This window comes from Petaurus breviceps, unplaced genomic scaffold (assembly GCF_028583685.1).
Source record: "Petaurus breviceps papuanus isolate PSGF00001 unplaced genomic scaffold, PetGlider_PUasm1.0 99, whole genome shotgun sequence".
Classification (NCBI taxonomy): Eukaryota; Metazoa; Chordata; class Mammalia; order Diprotodontia; family Petauridae; genus Petaurus; species Petaurus breviceps.
In genome coordinates, this window is record NW_027187465.1 from 25,971,121 (window position 1) to 25,995,426 (window position 24,306).

The 24,306-nt window shown below is 43.3% G+C and overlaps 1 protein-coding gene and 1 long non-coding RNA gene across 2 annotated transcripts in view; one reads left to right on the forward strand and one right to left on the reverse strand.

Annotated features, from left to right (window-relative positions):
• Positions 1 to 5,241: 5,241 nt before the first annotated feature.
• DNAH10 (dynein axonemal heavy chain 10) overlaps positions 5,242 to 24,306 on the forward strand; it is a 172,643-nt gene continuing 153,578 nt past the window's right edge. The window contains exons 1-2 of the mRNA XM_069081604.1: positions 5,242 to 5,693; positions 23,497 to 23,662. Coding sequence (XP_068937705.1) covers positions 5,310 to 5,693; positions 23,497 to 23,662 — 550 coding nt within the window. The 5' untranslated portion in view covers positions 5,242 to 5,309. The remainder of the gene's footprint in view (positions 5,694 to 23,496; positions 23,663 to 24,306) is intronic.
• LOC138156205 (uncharacterized) lies at positions 10,581 to 22,922 on the reverse strand. Its single transcript, XR_011167095.1, has 2 exons — positions 22,689 to 22,922; positions 10,581 to 10,730 (listed from the first exon to the last, which is right to left on the reverse strand). It is a non-coding gene; the product is annotated as an uncharacterized lncRNA (long non-coding RNA).

Sequence of the window (24,306 nt, forward strand, 5' to 3'; positions counted from 1 at the left end):
CATTTATGATGCTTTGATATTGAGTTTTTAAGATTATCATTACTAATTCATCCCTAGAAATCAGTGAAACCGGTGCCATTCATTGTTGGTGGGATTTTAGTGGCTGAATGAAAATTGCTAGTGTTCTTTTCAGAGTGCTAAGTAAACTACAGTATCTGCTGGAATCCATTCACTGCCTCCTTGCAGTGATATTCTAACTGGACCTCACTGTCTCTTAAACAGGTCTCTAGATCAGGAAGTGAAGGATACCTTGTCAAATTGGAATCAAAGAGAATGTCAAGGTATGCAGAATTGAACTATATAAACAGTGATTTTTTAAATCTCTATTTTGGTGAATGTATCCTCCCTGGAAATCTGATTGTTTCAGGGTCTTAAGATTCCAGGAAATAAATTTTATGACTTGACAAGTTCTTGCCATGTGACCAGAAAGGTAGCTCTTAATGTTATTTAAGCTCTTTGATAGTCTTGTGTGCATTTTAGTTGTAAAATGTACACTTTGTCTACATGATGAGAAATGTGAAAGAGGATGAGCCAGCTAGATGACTCTAAATAGGGAGGCTTGGCATTGTGTAGACCAGTGGTGTCAAATTCAAATAGAAATGGATCCCTCCCAAATGCATATGGACTTAGAAAAAATAAAAATTTTGCATCATCTGTGTTGTATTGTACTTTGATTTTGTTAATCATTTCTCATTTACATTTTAGTCTGGTTTGTACAGCACTGGATACCTTTGCAGTTTGACATCTCAGTTGTAGACAAAACATCTCAGTTTTTGATGAATGAAAACCTTAAATTGCCAAAGCATTCCTTCAGAGAAAGTAATCAGAAAATAGAAATTTACAGCAATTAGCCAGAAAGCCAGACATAGACACCAGCATTAGCAAACTTGGGTGGTTGATTGCGAGGGTTAGAGGGTGCTGAAGAGGTGGTTCTCACAGACTGAGCTGTTGGACTGCCATTTTGTATTTATGATTGCTTCAAGTTTTAATGAATGCTGTTTGGTCTTAATGTCTAGGAGTATTTGGAATATTACTCCAGTGTCTCCTTTTAAATACAGTAAGCTACAAAGGCTAAAATAAGACATTATAAAATCAGCATATGTGTGTGTACACATGTGTATAAACACAGACATGCACATATATACATCTGTATCTACACATATGTATGTGTGTGATATAGGGATAGGGAGTTTCTAGGTGAGGAAACTCCCTCCACCAATACAGGTTGGCACCTTTTTTGTACTTAATAGTCTCAACAAGGTGCCTGAAACACTGACTGGTCAAGTGACTTGTCCAGAGCCAGTATGAATTGGAGGTTGGACTTGAATCCAGGTCTTCCTGGCTTTAAGTCCAGCTTTCTATCCACTACACCATGCTGCCTCTCATGTATTATAATATGAAGGAAGTTTAACTATTTAATTATTCATTATGCCTGACTAATTTTCGATTGAAAACTGAAGTATGCATTAAACAAATACTAATAGTTTCTCAGATTCTAGTCTGTTTTACAATAAGGAAATTTTCTCATTTGCATGCCCCTATATTGGCATTGGGGTTAATACTAGGAATGAGGCACACTTTCAGTGCTGAGACTAAAATAAAGGTATTCAGTAGACACATACTGGAGTCAGGCCATTGGAGGTAACTGTGTGCTCAGAAATCTTTAAAGCATTAGAAGAAGGACAATAGTGTTTTGGTAGTAAACTCCAAAGGAAAGGCTAGAGTTTTATTGGAGACAGCTTAGTGACTGCAGAAACAAAGTTGTGTGAGGGGAAAGAGGCAGTGGAGAATTCAGCCAGAGTACTCCTTAATAGGTACAGTAATTGAAAAGTTGCATCTTCCTGTCAGTATTTGGATGTTGAACATGATTTTATTAAACAAAAATACATATTTTTTAAAAATGTGGGTGTGTTGCCTTTGTTGTATCCTGATGTATTTGGAAAGCCAAAAATCTTGACCCGCTCCCCAAATGAAAAGAGTAACTAAACATTTACTGGAGAGAATTTGTGAGAAGACGTGAAGGCCCCTGCATAGTCCTCTGGATTTCCTGTTTCTTTGGGAGTGTGTGGAGGTGGGGGGGGGGGTCTAAAGCTACAAAAGCAAAGCTGAATTATCTCGTGTGTTAAGTTCTTTCTGAGTGGGGCTCTGGGGGGGTGATACCAAAAATGACAAAGGCATAGTCTGAGTTCACTTTTTGACTGAGATAAACTAATCCAGAAAACATTACATTAAGTCCTGCTTGAGAGATGCACATTGGGGTTACTCATACCGGATCCAAAGAGGGAAGATTGCTTCCTATGAGGAATCACGGAAAGGAGTGTTGAGTTGGGTCTGACAGGATTGGGAGGAGCTCATTTGGGCCTAGGAGGCACTTTGGGGTTCAGCTCTTAGTCCTGCTACTTCTGTAGTTGATGTAGCCCCTCTTTGGGGGAAAGGAAAGAAAAGAAGGATTTTTAGATTACAGTGAGTGAACAGTAATTTGCTATTACAGAAACATAGTTCATGCATCACTAAAAGGTTTTCCTAAACCCCTACTATGTGTCAAGGACTGCTCTGTGATAAGATTACAAAGATAATGAAAACATCCCTGCCCTCAAAGAGCTTATGTTGTCTGGGGGAGACATGTACATGCTCTCTATATACAAAACATGAAATAAATGCCAAGTATTTTGGGGGGGGAAGATATTAAAAAGGCATAAAGTGAGATGTAGTGCTTTGTGGGGGTAAGGAGTCCAGGTAAGTAAAGTGTAAGAAGACTATAAAGAGGAAGGATCAAGTGGTGAAGCACTTTTAAGAGATAGATTTTGTATTTGACCCTGGGTCAGGTCTGTGACTTAGATAACTAGTGTGTAGACACTAATAGGGAGAGGAGCAAGGCAGGGAGACCAGCCAGTAGAATAGGCCATGCAGTAGCCCTGATGTGAGGGAATGAGGGTTCTCTCTTCCATCATGGTGGGAGAAGGGAATGTTGAGAGCCACTGCTTGGACTTGGCAGCTGGATACTGGGGTAGGGGGACATGGGAGAATCGAGGATGATGTGCAAGCGGAAAACTTGGGTGACTGGGAGAACAGTGGGATGTGGGAATGGAGGTCAGCAGAGAGATTAGGGCTGGATGAATCTGAGAATGATCTGCATGTTGGTGATCATTCAATACATAGGAGCTGATGAGGCCATCAGGCTTGTATAGAGGGAGAAGAGAAGAGGGCCTTGGACAGAGCCACAGTTATCAGGCAGGACCTAACTGGATGAAGATCCATTAAAGGAAGACTGAGGAATGGTCAGAGAAGTGGGAGGGAAACCAGGAGGGAGCAATGTCACTAAAACCTAGAAGAAAATTCCAAGAAGAGGAAGAAGGTGATAATAGTATCATAGGATGAAGATTGAAAAAAGGACGTTAGGTTCGGCAGTTTGAGAATTACTTTGGAGAATATATTAAAAACTTGTTTTCTCTTTCCAGGATGGCTTAGTTCAACATTATATTGATGCACTGACACTCTCCAAATCTACCCACAGAGCAAATCTGGACATTTAATTCCCTTTGTAGCATAGGGTAGAGGGCAGTTTGTCAGGTATAGTGGAAAGAATGGTGGTTTTGTGCCAGAAGACACAGGTTTGAATCTGGTTCTAGCCCACCTGTGTGACCTTTTGACAGTCACTCCACCTCTCCAGGCCTGTGTTTCCTTCTCTTAGATGAGAGGGTTGGAATAGATGACTCTAGGGCCCCATCCTCAAATCTTACAGGCTGTCTATAGGTTAGTAAACATTAAGACGGTGCCCTTTGTGGCTAAGCCTCTACAATAGGAGGTCCCCACTTTCTCTCCTCACTCTTAACCTCGTGTGACTTCTGAGTTACCAGTGATTTCCTAACTGCCAAATCCAGTGACCTCTTCTCAGACCCCATTCTTCATCTCTGGTGCCTTGGACATTGCTGATCACCTTCCACATACTCTTTTCTCTGTTTTTGAGACACCACTCTCTTGGTGTCTCCTTATCTCAGTCCCCTTTGCTAGATGTGAATCCAGTACATGCCTACAGGCCTCTGTCCGGGCTCCTCTTCCTCCTCTAGACTATTTTGATCTCCTGGAAATTTAATCATCCCACTGCTAATGAGTCTCATCACATTTCCAGCTACCTATTAGCTCGAACTGAATGACCTATAGACATCTTAAACCCACATTCACTACAGAACTCCGTATCTTTTCCTCCTGATTCCCCTATTACTCTTCCCCAGGCTTGAAGCCTAGGTGATTTTAGCATTATAACACCTCTCAAATTCTCCTCCTCTGCTCTGCCTCTGCCCTGGTGCTGGCCCTTCTTCCTCACTGTGGGATGGTGCACTAGCTGCTAGGGGGTGGGTCTCCCTGCATCAAGTCTCTCCCCTACCCCAATGCATCCTTCATTCGGCCACTTGAATGATCTTCCTAAAGTACAGGAAATCCACCTCCTCGGTAAACTCCAGTGGCTCTCTCTTGCCTCCAGGGATCAAATACAAAATCCTCTGGTATTCAAAGCCCTTCATAACCCCCCACCTTTCCAATCTTAGACCTTCCTCCCCTGTGTGTACTCTGCCATAACAGGCCTCCCGGCTGTCCCACTGGCTCTGCACTCCAGGCATTGCACTGGCCACCTCCAAGCCTGGAGTGTTCTCCCTCCTCATCTCTGCCTGCTGACCTCCCTGGCTTCCTAGGAGGAAGTCCCAGAGAAAATCTCCGCTCCTACAAGAAGCCTTCCCCAAACCTTCTTAATTCTAGTGCCTTCTCGTTAATGATTTCCTAGTTTTCCCTTCTGGTTTGTACGTATTTGTTTCCTTATTGTCTCCCCCATTAAATTGTGAGCTCTTTGAGAGCAGGAACTATTTGGGGCCCATTTTTGTGTCCCTAGAATTTAGCACAATGCCTGGCACAAAGCAAGCACTCAATTACTTACTGCCTACCTGACGGCCACTGGGACTTAAAGCGCTGATGTACTGGGATACCAGTACACCACTGCAGCCTGGAGGGTTCACAATGGCAAGCCCGGACCTGGGCAAGTTTTGAAAGGCCTCAAAACATGACCAAGCAATGACGCCTTCCTCGATGGCCCCTTCCAAGAGGAGGGACTCTTCCTTTCCTGGTGAGACTTTGTCAATCTCCTTCCGCTGGGGATAGATTTCCCCCTTTGGGAAGTAGGTCCGGCCGTCTCAGCGTCTCCCGGCGCGGAGGCGGCGGTTGCCAGGGAAGGAAGCGGCGGTTGCCAGGGACGCCGTGGCCACAGTCGGCGCTCGGGCCGAGACTCCTCGGGAAGGTGTGGAGGTGAGGTCGGCAGCGACATGGACGATCTGCGGGTGGAATGGATGCGGGACCGGGTGTATCTCGCCTTTCAGCTCACCGAACCGGAGTACTTCCTCGAGCTGATGAACCGGAACGATGGGGAGGCCGAGGACGAGATTCTGCACTTCTTGAACCAGAGCTCGGAGGAGGAAGGCGCCTCAGCGATCTTCTTCTACCGCCTCGTGGTGACCGAGGAGGTGGAGGTGGAGATAGGTGAGGGCCGGACCCTCGCCTGCTGCTTGGCCCCTGCCTTTCCTCTGCACGGCGCTTCTACGCGTGCAAGTCAGGGGGCACTTTCAGGCACTGAACTAGGCGCCGAGGCTGCAAAGAAACAAAATGAGCAATCCCAGCCCCGCCCTCCTTTAAGTAGAGAGAGACAGCTTGTGTCTGGATAAGAAAATACAAAGTGTCTGCCAAGCGATACAAAGTAACTTGAAGAAGAAGAAGAGAGTTCTGAGGGTGTCTGGAAAGGCCTCCGGGGCCTGGGCGTGCTTTGTAGGGAAGCTGGGGATGCTAGGAGACAGGAGGACTCTTAGAATAGGGGAGTGTATGTTGCAGGGGAGTGGTGCAAATGGAGGTAGGAGCCAGATCGCCGGCGGCTCTAAATGCCATGCTGAGGATGTAGACTTTTGTCGCAGAGGAAATTGGTCCTCGGCACGCTTTATGTATGCCCTTCTGAGGTCTCCATGCATATGTATGAACCCTGTGCCCATGTTTCTGCCTCCCTGGCCCTTTTTCTGTTTGTCTCCAGTGACCGTGCACCAGATCTGCTCATTCGTCTGTACGCTATTTTGTTTTCTTTATCACTTGTGTCTCTGGTGACCAATGGTGTCAATCCTTTAATCAGCAAACATTTATTAAATGCCTATTATGTGCCTCACACTGTGCTAGCTGTTGGGGTCACAAAGGCAACAGTAAAAGTCTTTGTGTCTATATAGGCAAAATAGATGATTTGGGTGGGGGTGGGGTGGAGAGACCAGTGGTTGGGGGAATCCAGAAAACCTTCTCTTGGAAGGTGGTATTTGACCAAAATCTTGACCAAAACCGAGGATTCTAGATGAAAAGGGGGTGTGCTGAGATAGCTCCTGCAAGTGTGGGACATGGCTTGCCATGTGTAAAGACCAGTAAAAGTCTGTAGAATGCAAGAAGGGGCTAGATAGACATATAAGGCAGGAAAGGTGCATTGGGGCCAGGAGCTTGTGTCCTGTCATTCCTTTATTCCTCAAAATAGATGCCACATGTAAGGCGCTTTGCAAACCTGAAAGCAAAATCATCAATCAATGGTTGGCTGTGAGTGATATCATCAATGTTGTGTCATTTAGAGGAAGACACCCTCAGCATCTTGGATAGAAGGGTCCCTGTGCCAGAATGAGAAAGCAGGGGCACTGCCTGTGCCACCTACCTGCCCTGAATATATTATGCATAGCAGCTAGGCAGCACAGTGGATAAACTGCCAGCCCTGGAGTCAGGAAGACTCATCTTCCTGAGTTCAAAACTGGCTCAGACACTTAACTATGTGACCCTGACCAAGTCACATAACCCTATGTGCCTCAGTTTCTTCATCTGTAAAATGAGCTGGAGGACATGGCAAACCACTCCAGTATCTTTGTCAAGAAAATCCCAGGATGAACTCATGAAGAGTCAGACATGACTGAACAATAATAAATAATACATTCAGAATGAATACAAGGGAGTTTGAGGAAGGAAGGCACTAACTAACAACTGGGGGTTATAAGGAAAGACCTCAAGTAGAAAGTAAGACTTGAGCAGAATCTTTTTTTTTCCCAATTTATTTATTTATTTTTAGTTTTCAACATTAATTTCCACAAGATTTTGATTTACAAATTTTTCTCTCCATCTTTCCCCTACCTCCCACTCCAAAATAGAGAGCCTACTGAATACCCCTTCCCCCAATATGTTCTCCCTTGTATCTTCCCTCATCCCTCGCCCCAACTTTATTTTAAACATTTGTTTTAAAAACTTCGAGTTCCAGATTTTTTCCATTTTTCTCTCCTCACCCACCCCCACTGGGAAGATAAGCAATTCAATATAGGTTGTACATGTGTAGTTACACAAAACATTTCCATAGTAGTTATATTGTGAAAGACTAACTTCCCTCCATCCTATCCCGCCCCCCCACTTATTCTGCTTTCTCCTTTGACCCTGTCCCTTTTCAAAAGTGTGTGCTTCTAATTACCCTCTCCTCCAATCTGCCCTCCCTTCTGTCATCTCCCCTCATCTCCCCTTTCCCCCAACTTTCCTGTAGAATAAGATACCCAGTTGAGTGTGTATGTTATTCCCTCCTTAAGCCAAATTCAGTGAGAGTAAGGTTGAATTTCACCTTCCTGTTCTTCCCCTCCATTGTAACAGTTTTTTCTTGCCTCTTTTATATGAGATAATTTACCCTAATCTATCTCTTCCTTCCTCCTTCCCCCAATATATTCCTCTCTCACCTCTTAATTTTATTTTTTTGGATATCATCCCTTCATATTCAACTCATCCTGTGACCTCTGTCTATGTATACATGTACATAATATGCACACACTCACATATATATTTATACACACATATACCCTCCTATAAATACATATATATGTATACATATACACATATATATTCCCTTCAACTGTTCTCATACTGAGAAAAATCTTACGAGTTGCAATTATCATTTTTCCATGTAGGAATGTAAATAGTTCAACTTTAATAAGTTCCTTATGATTTCTTTTTCCTGTTTACCTTTTTTTGGTTGCTTTTTGCTTTTTGGAGGGGGGAGGGCAGGGCAATTAGGGTTAAGTGACTTGCCCAAGGTCACATGGCTAGTAAGTTTTGAGTGTCTGAGGTCAGATTTGAACTCAAGTCCTTCTGTCTCCAGGGCCAGTGCTTTATTCACTTCACCACCTAGCTGCCCCTCCTGTTTACCTTTTGAGCTGAATCTTGAAGGAAAGGAGAGAGAGAGAGAGAGAGAGAGAGAGAGAGAGAGAGAGAGAGAGAGAAACTGGAAGTATTATAAGCATAATCCTATGACTCCAAGGCATAATCTTCTTAACCTGGAGTCTGTGAACAACTTGTTTAAAAAGATTTTTTTATAACTGTATTTAATTTATAACTGCAGTATAATTGGTTTCCTTTGTAATCCTACATATTTTATTTTATGTACATTATTCTAAGAATAATCCCTAATCCTTCCTCAAACTTCCCATGGCTCCCCCCGACCCCATGTTCTCAGCTGAGAACCTTTTCTCATATTTCACTGAAAAAGCTGAGGCCATTCATTTTCTCTCATTTGCGTAACTTCCATGCCTTCCCCCACTATTTCCTCCTTCACTCCTGTCTCATATGAAGAGGGGACCATTCTTCTTGCCGAGGTAAACACCTCTGCATACTCAAGTGATTCCCATTCTATCCCATCTTCTCCAGCAGATATCTCCCTCCCATCATCCCCGCTCTTTCACTAATCTTCAATGTTTTCTTCTACTGACTGCTTCCCAAACATACCCATGTCTCCTCCATCACTTAATGTTTCTTAACCATCCTCACTAGCTATCATCCCATATCCTTTTCTTCTTGTCTAAACTTCTTCAGGAAGTTGTCTTCCACTTCCTTTCCTCTCTCTCTTTTCTTAACTTTCTGCAATCTGGCTGCTAAGCTTATCATTCAATGGAAATTGCTTTCTGCACGATTACCAAATATCTCTTAATCATCATATGTAATGACCTTTTCTTGATTCCCTTTCTTCTTGACCACTCTGTAGGTTTGGAGCCTTGTAGTCGCTGTCTTCTCCCTGATACTCTTTACCTTTTGGGGACACCTCTTTCTCCTGATTCTCCTCCTACCTATCTGTCTCAGTTTCCTTTGTTGGACCTTCATCCAGATCATGCCTGCTAACTGGGAGCGGCTCCCAGGGCCCCTTTCTCTTCTCCCTCAATACTTTTTCACTTGGTGATCTCATCAGCTCCCCTGGATTCATTTGTTATCCACATGCAGATGATTCTCAGATCTGTTTATCTAGAACTCATCTTCTCCCTACCTCTAGCCTTACATCTTCGACTGCCTATTTAACACCAACTGTCCCCATTATCTTGCCTCCCAAACCTCCCCTCTTCTCAACTTCCCTGTCGCTGTCCAGTGTGACACCATCCTCTCAGTCCCTCAGGCTTGAAACCTAGGTGTCATGCTCAATTCCTCACTGTCTCTCACCCCCATATCCAATTTATGGCCAAGTCCTGTGCATCCCACCTTTACGACATCTCTCCTCTGACACTACCACCTCCCTAGTACAGACGCCTTATTAGGTTATGTCTGGACCATTGCAATAGCCTCCTGATTGGCCATCCTATCTCAAATCTCTCTATTCTGGTCCATTCACCATCAACCAAAGTTATTCTTCCTAAAGTTCAGTCCAACCATTCACCTCCCTGCCTTGATAAACTCCAGTGGCTCTCTGGTACTACCTCCAGGATCAAACATAAAATCCTTTGTTTGATTTTTTAAAACTCTTTAGAACCTAGTCTCTTCTACCTTTCCAATTTTCTTATACCTTACTTCCCTCCATGTTCTCTGTGATCTACTAACACTGGTCTCCTTACCTTCCTTGCACAAGACACTCTGTCTCCAGACTTTGTACATTTTTATGTGCTTGGAACACTCACTCTTCTCACCTCCTTCCTGACTTCCCTCAAGGCTCAGTTCAAATTCCACCTTCTGTAATAAGCCTTTCCTGGTCCCCTTTAACTCTAGAGCCTTCCCTTGGAGACAGTTGCTAATATACATGTCACTCAACATAGGGCATGAAACCATGACCCTGGGATTAAGAGTCTTGTGTTCTATTGACTGAGCTATCTAGGCAGCTAGGTGATGCAGTATTCAGAGAGTCTGACTTGGAGTCAGGAAGACCTGAGTTCAAATCTAGCCTCAGACACATACTAGCTGTGTGACCCTGAGTCACTTAACCCTGTTGGCCTCAGTTGCTAATTTACCCCATCTAGATCTTGTTTGTTCATAGTTGTTTATGTGTTGTGTCTCCCATTAAATGTGAGCTTCCTGAGGGCAGGGACTGTTGTGAGATCTCTTTATATCCCCAGTACTTAGCACAGTGTGTGGTGTGTCATGACTACTTCATAAATGTTTGCTGACTGACTGAATATCTGAGTAGTTGTCCTTAGGTCTCAGTAGACTGCAGCAAAGGTCCATAACATGAGAGGGGTAAGAAAAAAAAAAAAACTTCTGCTCTAAGGAAAGGAACAATTTTAGACATTCCATGCCATATGATGTTGTTTTAAAATATTTCTTTTTTTTTCTTTTCATTTGGGTGATGAAGAAGTTCCAGGAATTGCATCATCGGAAGAGGAAGAAGAGGAGGAAGATTTAGGCAGCCAGAGCTCCAGAATAGCATCAGTGGACAGGAGTACAGGTGTAGTGCCCTAGGAGTAAAGAAATAGTAGAGTATAATTGCATGATTGTATGGCCCAAGGGCAGGACTGTTGTCTGGGAATCCCTGTTCAGACTCGATCTTGGTTCTGACTCAGAAACATTTTAAACCCAAGCATTGTTATACCAAGTGCCCTTGCTTTTCTATCTTTTCCTCACTAAATCAGTGTGTCATGGAAATTCTGGATGTATTGAAAAAGGGATGTGGCCTAAGGGCATTCTAACACAGCGGAGTGGAAATTTTATCTAGAGGTTGGGATGTGGTGCTACATTTGTAGTCCAGATGACCTGAGTTCAAATCCTACCCCTGACACTTACTAGCTATATGACCCTGGGCAAACTTGGCGTCTCTCAGTCTCAGTCACCTCATCTGTAAAATGGGGATAATAGCAGCACCCACTTCCCAGGATTGTTGTGAGGATCAAATGGCCCATGTAAAGTGTTCTGCAAACCTCGGGAAAGGGAATATAGAGAAATCCTAAGTAAGCAAACTCCCTCCACCTATTCAGGTCAGTATCTTCTCTACAACATATAACTTTCTTTTCTTTCTTTTTTTTAAAAAAGAAATCCACCTTTTTTAATGGTATTTTCCCCCAATTACATGTAAAGCCAATTTTTAGCATTCTTTTTTTTTTTTTTGCCCTTTGGAGGGAAATTGGGGTTAAGTAACTTGCCCAAGGTTACACAGCTAGTTTTTTGTGTGGGTGTTAAGTGTCTGAGGCCAGAGTCGAACTCAGGTCCTCCTGACTCCGGGGCTGGCACTCTACTCACTATGCCACCTAGCCACCCCTTTAGCATTCATGTTCATTTATCTATCTATCTATCTATCTATCTATCTATCTATCTATCTATCTATCTATCTATCTACCATCTATCTATTTATGCATTTATTCATTCATTCATTCATTAATTTATTTTTGGAGGGGGGAGGTCATGGCAATTGGGGTTAAGTGACTTGCCCAATTTAGCATTCATTTTTATAGAATTTTGAGTTCCAAAGTTTTCTCCCTCCTTTCCTCCATCCCTTCCTCTCTTCCTAAAACGGCAAGCAATTTGATGTAACATATAGTCTTAGAGAGTTGTCTTGGGTACTGAGACATCAGGTCATCACTCAATAACCTAGAGGTGTCTTTTCTTCCAGAGAATTTCCTCGGAGTGGTTTTGATTCGATAATGATAATGATACGGTACTAGCAATTGCATGAGCTTTCTCCAGAAAGAGCACTGACTTGACCCCTTTCTGCCCAGCAGCTCCACCTCCATGCCGCCATTAGTAACTCACGATCCATATCTGGCCACTGGACCCAGATGACTTTGCACAGCCCTGCCTAATTTAAATCCAATGTGCTTGCAAGTCATGGCGTCACTTCCCTGATGGCACGATCCCCTTCGAGAATGAAGGACAAGCAACATGGGGCAGGTCCCAGATGTGGGATTCCACTGATCTAGGGAACTTCCAGATAAGCAAATTCCCTCCCTCTTGTTGGGAAGTTCTTGTCGACAGCTTCTTCACTACACAGAGTGGTAGGGCTCTATCTCCCTGGGGCGCTTAGGGGTGGCGTCAACTGGCCAGGATGGGTCAGAAGGCAGACTTGAACTCAGATCTTCCTGACTCAAGAGGCCAATTTTCTATCAGCTATACCATGCTGCCTCTCAACTCTCATTTATTCCTTTTCAAAAACACAAGAATCGTTTCCCATTATAGGTTCTGTTCTCTTAACAAAGAATGATTGGAGTAAAACTTAACCAATAAACATTATTAAGCTCTTACGGTGTGCAGTACTAGGCTCTGTGGGAGATAGGAAAGTTAGATAAAATGTGTGGATTGTCCTCAAGGATATTTCGGTCCATTAAGAAGATATGATACATGGACAGATAGCTATAATTTTAAATAAAATTTATTAGAGTGTCACCAAAGTATATTAGGAAGAGAGGGTTGTTCTTGACTGAAGGAAATCAGGGAAGGTTTCCAGGAGGAGAGGGTATTTGAATTTGGCTTTAGAGCATAAATAAGAGCTCCCCAGTAGGGGAAAGCCTTCTATGAATATGGGCCAGGTCGAGTAGAGGAAGAGAGGTGGGGAAATGCAGGGAAGGTGGGTTCTGGAGACAGAGAGCAGTTCAGTTTGGTTAGATTAAGGCACAGTGTCCAGGATGAGGAGTGATTGTTGCTTCATCTTTTGCCCTGGTCAGAGCATGTCTGGAACCTCATATTAAATCTTAGACACCCTCTTATAGGCAGGGTATTGCCAAGCTGGAATGTGTTCAGATGCAGATAACCAGGCTGCTGAGGGGATTGGAGATCATGTCACATGGAGATCAGTTGAAGGAACTTGGGATGTGCAATTCAAAGGACTGAAGAATTGTGGTTCTGAAATATCTTAGTGTTTTCAAGGACTGTTTGCATTTTTGAAGGAGGAATATGGAATCTATTCATCCCCAGAACACAGGGCTAAGTGGGAGGTTCAAAGAGCTGTCCCAAAGTGGAATGGTAGGGCCCCATCAGTGGGGGTCTGACAGTCACTCATCATGGGCTTTTTAGAGGGATCTGTCCTCTTCACATATCAGTTATGTCAGATGGTGATTGAGGTTCCTCCTAACTCTGAAATGGGGTGAACTTTGCCTAGCAGGCTCTAGAGAGCCACTTAAGGATTTTGAGAAGAAAAGGGACATGGATAGACCTATGTCATGAAATAAGACTAGTCTGGTAGCAGTAGCAGACCGGAAGGTCCATGGGTTGTAGAGGGCCTGAATGCCAGAGACACTGTGAAAGCAGAATAAGTAGGACTTGATAGCCAGATGCACATGGGAGGTGAAGGGGTTTAGAAGGCAGGGATTAGGTCTGTCTACTTCTATCTGTACGTGTTGTGTGATGGGGATGTTCTGCCGGGGTCTTGGAAGAGATAAGGTAGTTCTGTTCAAATATGTGATGAATTGTCATGGAGAAGGGGGATCCTGTTCTATTTGGCCCCCAGAGCAGGGAGTAGGAGTTGTAAAGAGGTGTATTTGGGTTTGATGTTGGGTAGACATTACGACCAACAATGAGAGACACCCCAAGTGGAATGAGAATGCCTTGGGTGGAGGTCTTCAGAAGGTCATAGATTTAAAACTGGGAGAGACCTTCAAGGCCCTCAGGGCCAGATGGGAAAACTGAGGCACAGAGAGATGTTATGGAAGGGATTCCTTTTTTTGCTTTGGGTTTGTTTAGATGACTGGAAGTTCCTGTCCAGCTTTCAGATTCTGTGCTTACATAGGCATGTAGTAAGCAATGAAACTTAGAGGGTTTTGAGGGGAGCTTAGAGACCTTTCTCATTTTATAGAGGAGGAAATTCAGGCCCAGAGAGATGGAGTGATTTTTTCCCCTAAGTCACACAGGTGGAAGGTAGCAGAACCAAGATTCACACCCATATCTAGTATTTTTTTTTTTAAGCAATCAGGGTTAAGTAACTTGCTCAAGGTTACACGGCCAGGTGTTTCTGGGTGGATGCTAAGTGTCTGAGCCCGGATTTGATCCCCCAGGTCATCCCGACACTGGGGCCGGTGCTCTTACTCACTGTGCTACCTGGCTGCCCCGATATCTAGTCTTTTTTCTGTCCCAACACCCTGCCTCATGGGGGATGCAGTTATAGGATTCTTCAGTCTACAGCACAGAATTTTCAAGGTGGAAGGGGCCCTAGTGATCCTCTCCTCTCATTTCCTCATTGGAGAGATGAGGACGCGGAGACATGGAACGGGAAGTGAGAGTTGGCATGCTGACTACTTTTTGTCCCATCTCTCAGAATTAGGTGTAAGGCAGGCCAAAGAGGCAAGGAAGCAGATTTTGGCTCTGTGGAAGGAAGACCTTCCTAACAAGGAGAGTCCTCCCAAAGTGTAACGGGCATAAGTTCTCCCTCACTGGAGGCTCCACGGTCACCTGTCGGGGATAAGAGGAGAAGGTATTCTTTGGTGGGCATGGATTGGACCAAATGACCTCCAGAACCCCTTCCAGTTTGGTGATTCTGTGAATAGTCATCTGTAACACCAGGGCTCCAAATAGATAATTAATGGTAGTTCTGTTGATAGGAAGCCAGGAGGAGGAACAGTTTTGAGCGGAAATACTGTATAATAAATTCATATTGAATTTTTATTGCTGGTAAGTCATTGAAGCTGTAGCCATGGATCCTGGGAGAGAGGTAAGAGCTGAAGAGTGAGATTTAGATCAGGATATGGGGATCATTCAAAGAAGAGAAGACTTGGGCTTTGGATGCATGATAGCATTTTCAGTCAAGAACTTGCTTCAGTTTGGCAAGCACTGTACTAGGCAGTGGAGATTTGAAGTCAGAAATAAAAGTCCCTTCCTGTCCTTGAGAAGCTTACATTCTACTGGAGGCAAAAAAAGCATATAAACAGGGCAGTGTGCATCGGTGTGTGTGGGAGGCCATCACAGGGTCTCAGTTTCAGAGCCTGGGTCTAGTCTAGCCTCCTTATTCAGTGAAGGCCAGAAACATTGCCCAAGGTCATTCAAGTTGTAATCCAGTAAGTGTCAGACATAGGTTTTGAGGAGTTGAATTCCAAAGCCTCTTTCCACTTTAAGCCACTCAGAAAGAGGTCCAGGAGATGGAGGACTGAAAAAGTCATGATGACCTTCGAGAGAGGATTTCCCTAGATCCTGCCAGATTACAAGTCGTTGAGAGAGTAAATGGAAGAAAGATGAAGTAAAGGCATCAGGTGTAGACATTTCTTCCCAAAAGTTTGACAGAGAATGGTGGGAGAGACGGAAAAATAGCCAGACGGCTTGGGGATGGTCAAGGGAAGAGATTTTTTTGGGGGGATTAGGGAGTCTGTGGCATGTTTTTTTCTTTTTCTTTGGAGGGGGGAAGATAGGACAATTGGGGTTAAGTGACTTGCCCAAGGTCACATGGCTAGTTTTTGTGTTAAGTGTCTGAGGCCAGATTTGAACTCAGGTCCTCCTGACTCCAGGGCCAGTGCTCTATTCACTGTGCCACTTAGCCACCCCTGAGTCCTTGGCATGTTTGTGGTGAGATGGGAAGGTAAAAACGAAAGCTCAGTCACAGAGGAGGCAGGAAAGGATGTGATCAATAATCATCATCTCATATTTAAAGTGCGCAGAGTACATGATGTAGGTGGTACAAGTAGGGTTAGCCTCGTTTTACAAGTGAGGAAACTGAGGCTCAGAGAGGCCTATGTCAAGGGCAGAGAGAGGGACTGGCCATAGCCAGTAAGAGGGGATGACTCTTCCTCTGATACAAGAGAGGGTGGTGATGGGGCTGAGTTGTTTCTCTGGAAATGGTGGCAAAGCTGCAAGAATGGCCACATTTGAATTTGCCTGTTTCTGTTCTTTCATCTAGTCCCTCTGTACTGGGGTTGGCTAGCTGGGATTAGAATTGTGTTGGATGTAACCCCAATGGGTTGGATCAGTGTGGCAGCTCCTATTCCTTCATTTACCCTTCCCCAGCCCATTTTACTGGTCCAGGGACGGAGGGAAAGAGAGTCCTCAGCCTCATTAGATCCTGGTGCCTGACCACCTGAACCTATCGGCCTTAGATATGCCCAGGCACTCCAGGATTCTAGCAACCATTTCAGAGGCAGGAGTTATGGATTATATGCCAGTCAGGAAAAGAACAAGGATTTAGGGCCGTGATTTTTCTCACCTTTATGGTTTTAAAGAAGCATTTCTGTTTCCAAAGTGCCACATGCACCTCGCTGGCTCTGATGACAGGACCCAGGGATAGAAATAAAAAATGCCCACTTTTCTAAGCAGGTTTCAGAGGAGAAAACTGGTTTCTGTTGGCAGCATCAGCATTCCAAGCCCAAAAGATGGCAGGGCTCTTTTATTAAGTCCCTCAGATGAAGAGATGAACAAGAAGAGAATGGCTATCACTTTCTCCTGCTCCCTAGAGTGGAAGCTACACGCCCCCCCTCCCCCCTCCCCAGGAACTAGTTTAAATATCCTTCTGCAGATCCCCTGGCTTTTGGAGGAATGAATTGCTAAGCTCCCTTCCCCCAAACTGAGTGGCAGGAGTATGGAGCTAGAAGAATAGTTTTCCTGAAGGCCAATCTGGTCCAATCCACCACGGCAGGTTGGATTATGCTTACTATGTGCAAAGGGCTGTACAAGGCCTGGGAAATACCAAGACAAACAGAAAAAACAGCCCTTACCCTCAGAGAGACTGAATTCTCTTGGGGGAGGGGAACCGTACCAGATAAACAGATATATAAAATAAATAGGGTTAATTTGAGGAGACAGGGCACATTAACTAGAGTGGGGCCCTAATGTTCAACTTTGTAAGTCCCCTCAAAAATGTTTTAAGTTCTCTGTTTTTTTGTCTGGAAGGGGGAAGGCAAGGCAATAGGAGTCAAAGTGATTTGCCCAAGGTCTTACAGCTAGTAAGTGCCAAGTGTCTGAAGCCAAATTTGAACTCAGGTCCTCCTGACTCTAGGGCCAGTGCTCTATTCAGTGTGCTACCTAGCTGTCCCTAAGTTCTTTAAAAAACAGATAGATAGAGCACTGGGCTTGGAAGAGTTAAAATTTGGCTTCAGACACTTATTAGTTGTGTGACCCTGGACAAGTCATCTGACTTCCACCTGCCTCAGTTTCTCCACCTGTAAAATGGAGATAATAACCTCCTAGGATTATTGTGGGGACCAAATGAGGTAATATTTGTAAAGCACTTTGCAAATCTTAAAGCACCATGTGAATATTATTGAAAGAAACAATGTCATAATCAGTCAAGAGTCTAAAGAAATTGTAAAAGAAAGATTTAGGAGTGAAAATTAACAAGAGATTTAGACAATAAATAGAGCAAAGAAGAAAAATGTGTTGGTTCTGTGCCTGATAGGTGATTGAGAAGAAGAAAAATTAAAGGAAACTTTTGTCTCATTGCCAAAGCATTGCATAATAAATTCTAACACTATCTGGCTGAGCTTTGAGACCAAGGAAAGAGTCAAAGGGCAGCTCCGAGATTGTGAAGCTGGGTAACTGGGAGGAGGCTGGCGTCCAGAGCAGAAAGGGGCAAGTCACATGAGAGCTGAAACCACAGGAGGAAAGGAGAAGAGCATGGCACTGAGGATGGGGCCAGAGGGAGAAGCCTTTTCCCCATTGCCTGATTGTCCTGTTTTAGGAAAGTCTGTGACAAGGAAACCAACCAACTTTTGAAGCAGATTGATTTGAGGTGACTTGAGGGTGCAGTGGATAGAGCACCAGGTCTGGAATCAGGAAGATCTGAATTCGAATCCAGCCTCAGACACATACTAACTGGGTGACCCTGGGCCAGTCACTTAACCCTACTTGCCTCAGTTTCCATATCTGTCAAATGATCTGTGGAAGGAAATGGCAAACCACTTTAGTATCTTTGCCAAGAAAATCCCAAATCGGGTCATGAAGAGTCAGACGGGACTGAAATAATTGAACTCTCAATTTATAACATAAAAGGACTTTTTATGTTTTTCTTTGTAAGATAAGTTGCCCAAAGTTTCTTTGACAGAACCTCTGATTGTACAGTAAGTATTTTATAGGAGAGAGCTAAACAAAGCCAGCTTCAGATTCTTGTCGTGTGACCCTGCCTCAGTTTTCTTATCTTTAAAATGAGTTCAGTAATATCTATAGTGCCTACCTTACCAGGCCATAGAAGCAAAGCTATGATCACAGATTTCAGGTTGCAAGGGACTTTAAAGACTATCTTAGTCCAACTCCCTCTTTTTATAGATGAGGAATATTTGTTCTAGCGAGAAAATGGCAGAATATCTCTCTGGCCACACAAGTAGTCAGGGAGAGTGGAACCCAAGTCCACTGATTACAAAGCTAGTATTGTGCTTGCAGAATCACTCAATCTCCCTTGTGAGGTCCAAATGCATATAAAGTACTTTGCAAGACTTAAAGAACCACCCAGCAGCAAGGGACAGAAAGAGAAATTCCATTTAAAATAACTGTGGACAATATGAAATATTTGGGAGTCCACGTGCCAAGACAAACCCAGGAACCGTATGGACACAACTATAAAACACTTTCAAACAAATAAAATCTGATTTGAATAACTGGAAAAATATAAATTGCTCATGGGTAGGCCAAGCTAATATAATAAAATTGCAATTCTACCTAAATTAATTTACTTTTTCAGTGCCATACCAATTAAACTACTCAAAATTATTTTATAGAGCTAGAAAAAATAATAACAAAATTCATATGGAAGAACAAAAGTTCAAGAATATAAAGGGTATTAATAAAAAAAATGCAAAGGAAAGTGGCTTAGCTGCACCCGATCTAAAACTATGTTATAAAGCAGCAATCAAGCTCTTTTTGTGGTGGCAAAGAATTGGAAACTGAAGGGATACCCATCAATTGCGGAATGATTGTGGTATATGAATGTCATGGAACTCTATCGTGCTATATGAAATGATGAGCAGATGAATTTCAGAAAAACTTGGAAAGATTTACATGATCTGATGCTGAGTGAAGTGAGCAGAACCAGGAGAACACTGTATACAGTAACAGTGTCATTGCGCAATGATCAACTTTGACAGACTTGGCTCTTCTCAGCTCTACAATGATCCAAGACAGTTCTAAAAGACTCATGATGGAAAATGCTATCTATCCACCTGCAGAGGAAGAGCCATGGAATCTGAATGCAGATTGAAGCATACTATTTTCACCTTTTCCCCACTTTATCATGATTTTTTTCCATTTGTTCTTTTACTACATGACTAATGTGGAAATATGTTCAATATGATTGTATATATATAGCCTATATCAGATGGCTTACTATCTTGGGGAGGGGGAAGGAGAGGGAGAAAGAAAAATTTGGAACTTGAAATCTTTTAAAAATGAATGTTGAAAACTATCTTCACACCTAATTAGAAAAAATAAAATACTATTGAGGGGAAAATTTTTTAAAAATTGTAAAGAGCTATCTACAATCCATTATTGGTGATGGGCAGCTGGCCTTGGAGCAGGAAGACCAAGGTTCAAGTTCTTCTGAAACCTACTGGCTGTGTGACCCTGAGGAAATCACTTAGCCTCTCTCTGCTGTAAGCATTTGTTGTTGTGGCAGTTGTTTCAGTCATATCTAATTCTTTGTGACCCCCTTTGGGGTTTTCTTGGCAAACATACTGGAGGGGCTCGCCATTTCCTTCTCCAGTCTATTTTACAGATGAGGAAACTGAAGGCAAGCAGGGTGAGGTGACTTGCCCAGGGTCACCTAGCTAGTACGTGTCAGAGGCTGGATTTGAACTCGGGGAGAGGAGTCTTCCCTCCTCCAGGTCCCATGCTCTTTGCACTATGGCACTCCCTAGCTGCCCTATGCTGTAAGCAGCTAAGACCAGAAAATGAAGAGAGGTTTGGACCTGCATCAGTACAGGGACCTGAGAGTTCTTTTATACCGATGAAATCATAGGCCCAGACCCCATTTCCTATTAACGACCAATACTACAAAGATAATCTAATATTAATAATCTGAATAATGTCATTAATAATTGATGATGATGGTGATGATAGTAAGAGGACACAAGTCTCAAGTGGGAGGGACCAGCTCAAAGCAGTCTTCAATTTTGATGTAAGTCAATGAGAACAACAGGATTAATTTCCCTTTTTTTCCCTTGCTTTTTGGAGGGCAATTGGGGTTAAGTGACTTGCTCAAGGCCACACGGCTAGTTTTTGTGTTAAGTGTCTGAGGCCAGATTTGAACTCAGGTCCTCCTGACTCCAGGGCCGGTGCTCTATTCACTGTGCCACCTAGCTGCCCCTATTCATTTCCTTTTTACATTGACTTACGCACAAATTTTTCCAGATAAAAGACCCCTGTGTAATTATTGTGGAAAAGCAGCCTCTCATGACCACATCTTCTCTTCAATGCTGTCTTTCCAGCCCGGCAGTCAGTCCTTAAGAGTGAGTCAACACTTCAGACGACTACAAACACAGAAACAGAAGGAGGGGAAAAGACCCCAGTGAAGGTGAGGGCCCCCTTCCCTCTTTTCCTGCCCCTGTGCCAGTGTCTCGGGCTGATGGGTGGGGAGCCGTTGCTTCTGCGGTGTCTGGAGGAGTGAGGATTCCCTGGGGGTGGGGCTTCTCTTTCCTGAACGTAGCTCCTCTAGAACTTGGCCTTAGAGGGCTGCTGTGGAGGAACCAGCCACTGCCTTATGGATAATTTGGTGCCAAGTCTGAGTTTGGTTGTGCCCTGCCCCATGTGACAGACGAATGGTTTATCTCTAGCTGTGTTCTTGGTCCCCTGGTAGGGCCTGCTAGAACTTGCCTGTGCTGGAATAGCCATAAGAACCTTCCACAGTGCTGCATGGGAGGAGGACTTCAGTGGAGGGTCGGGTCGGGAGCAGAATAGAAATTCATAATAGCCTATCACTCTGTATGAAGTTTCATGAAAATGCAATAATTATACTAATAAAGATGAAAAGAATAGTCAATAAACAGTTATTAAGCATTTATTTAGCACCTACTATATGCCAAATGGCACAGAGGCAGCTAGATGGCTCAGTGAATAGAGTATGGAGGCAGGAAGACTGGAGTTCAAATCCAGCCTCAGATACTTACTAGCTGTGTGACTGTGGGCATGTCACTTAACTTCCGTTTGCTTTAATCCACTAGATAAGGAAATAGCAAAGCAGTCTAGGATCTTTGCCAAGAAAATGCTATGGACACTTTGGTCCACAGGGTCACTCACAAATAACTGGACATGACTGCACAAAAACAATATGCCAAGCCCTGGTGTAAGCTTTGGATATATAAAGAAAGGCAAAAGGTAGTGCCTGCCCTCAAGGAGCTTACAATCTAAGAACAAGATAATAATACTATTTTGCTTTTGTTTACTAGACTTCTGATTTCAGTGGTAAAGGGAACTCCTGAAGAAAAAAAAATCCCCCCGCCATTCCAACCTCTGTGCCACTCAGGGTTGTGGTTGTCTGTGGCAGAGAGATGGGTCAGGTCTGGGGCCAGGGGTGGAACTTGAACCGAGGTCTTCCTCTCTCCAAGGACCAGCTTTTATCTTGTATCCCACACTTCCTCTCTAATAATAATAAGGGATATTTAAATAGCACCTAAAGCTCTCTAAAACACTTTACATATGCTATTTAGCTTTTTATAGTAGTTCACTTATTAATACATCCCTCCAGCTAATAATAGCTTTGTAATAGCATTTCTATAGGGCTTTAAATTTGCAGTCTCTGCTCATTTGGTGCTGAGTTGTTGAACAACATTCTCCTAAAGAGGGACCCTTTTATCCCAGTGAATGTGACATCTGATCTCACCAACCAGAATCTAAGCACGCTCTGCTTTCATAGGCCTTTTTTGGGCAGAACTTGAGGAAGGCCCTCAGCATTTGGGGTGGGGAGGCCCTCTGGTGAATGTGTAGGAATCAGTGTGGTGAGAGTTGATTGAGGGTTGATCTTGGAGTCTGAAGTCCCAGGTTCAAATCCTGCCTTTGGTATATGTAAATCAATGGTGGGAAAAATAGAATTCATTCATTTTTTTTTCTTTTTGCTTTTTGGAGGGGGAAGGTAGGGAAATTGGGGTTAAGTGACTTGCCCAAGGCCACACGGCTAGTTTTTTTTTTTTTTTGTGTGTGTGTGTGTTAAGTGTCTGAGGTGGGATTTGAACTCAGGTCCTCCTGACTCCAGGGCCAGTGCACTATTCACTACACTGCCTAGCTGCCCTGATTCATTCATTTAAAAAAAAATTACTTATGCCCACCAGTACTTCAGTTCCCTCATCTTGTAAAAGGATGGGGCCTCTGAAGTTCCTTTAAGATCTAGGAATGTGTGGTCCCAGGACATGGGCAAGATGTCTCAGGATGGGTGGGCACTTGCCCCATCTGAGAGGGCAGAGTTGGCATATTGGTATCCCATTTCAGAGGCCAGGAAAGTTTAGAAGGCAGATGTGTGGGACAAAGACCCTTGCCCAAATTAAATTCAGTAACTCAGAGGTTTCCCAAGAGAAACAAAAAGTTTTTATTACCTCCCATGGGAAAGGGGGAATCATCATCACCAGAAGCAGTCTGGGGAGAGAGGCTGGAAATACAAGAAGTAAAGCTTGATTATATACCCAAAAGACCACTCCTTTCCCCCCTCCCTGTGTCTGACCATAAAAATATGCTTATACAGCAAATAAAATGTCAGCAATATCAAAATAGATATGAAAGCAGAAAATACATGTCTAGCAGTGTCAAAATAGATAGGAAAGCAGACAATATTTTATGAATCATGGGAATTTTAGGACATGGTGACCTGTCTGTAGTTCTGTAACAGGATTTCCAATTTTATATTTGTACATGTCAGATGGGGGTTAGTGGAAACAAGTCTGGGGCATATGGGCCTGTGGTTAGATATGAAGGGTCTGTACTTTCTTCTCCTACACATTAAATTGACTTAGCAAAAACTTCAACTTATGACCAGGGAAGTAAGGTAAGGGTCCCAGGCTGCCAGCTCAGGCTGCTAAGTCTTTGGTACAAATCTGTCTAGATTTTAGAATACTACCTGAGAAGTTTCCACCTCTCACACACATCCAGTTATTAGAAACCTAAGTCTTCGGTCCAGGCAATCTATTATTAAATCTTTGAGAAGTCATCACTTTTATCCCACTCACAACCAAGACATGTTTATGCCAAAACCAGCAGGAAGATCAAGGTTAGAATTCACAGCTAAATTTATAGCTTCCTCCTCTGAGGAATTTTATTGCCACACTACTCATGTCGCTGGCGTTTGGGTACTGGGAAATAATGCCAGTCTCTTCAACATTGTCTCCCTTTTCCCCCCTTTGGATGAAGGATGCAAGAAATATACATATTTCTGTGTCAAAGCCTTCTATGTCTTCTGTGTTTCAGAAAACCATCAAGCAGATAGTTGACCGAATGTACCTTCAGGTGTGTCATGATTCTGTTCCCGAAGAATTTCAGAATCAAAATATCGTTTTCTTTCTCAGAAATACAAAAGGTATGAACATTTCAGTTTGTTTCCTACACAGCTACAACATGGAACATGCTTGCAAAATTGAAAACAAGTCCATTAAGAGCATTCTTGGGTGTAATTTTACCTCTCCAACATTCATGAGAACTTCCCTATGGCAGTGGAAATCGATTCTCTTTCCTTAGGCTCCCAGTTTCTTCCTGTTGCCCCTACTTCCTCTCTCGTCCCTTAACCTGTCATGGCATGGTTTCCATTCCTGCCACTTCCCTGAAGCTGCTGTTTCATAGGTTTCCACTCCCCTTCAAAGTCAATGATATTTTGTTAGCTTTTATCTTCCTTTCTTAGTCTTTTTACAGTGGCGTGTTGGGAAATCTCTAACAAAAAGTTCTCAAAAAAAAATTCATGCCCACAAATATACATAGCTATTATGCATTTTACTGATATAAAAGATGTGTAGCACACAATTTACAAATAGCAATAAAATATTCTATACTCTTTGTTGTAAATTCCATGTAACCAATTGATTCCTGAAGAATGCTTTCGTTCATTTTTGCCAAACTCTTGTATCCATAGCCGACCTATGGTTGTGACTCAGTCATGATTTGACAAATGGAGTTGCCTCCCAATCTCCTAATTCTTTTCCCAATATCTTAATTGTCGTTGAATCTGAT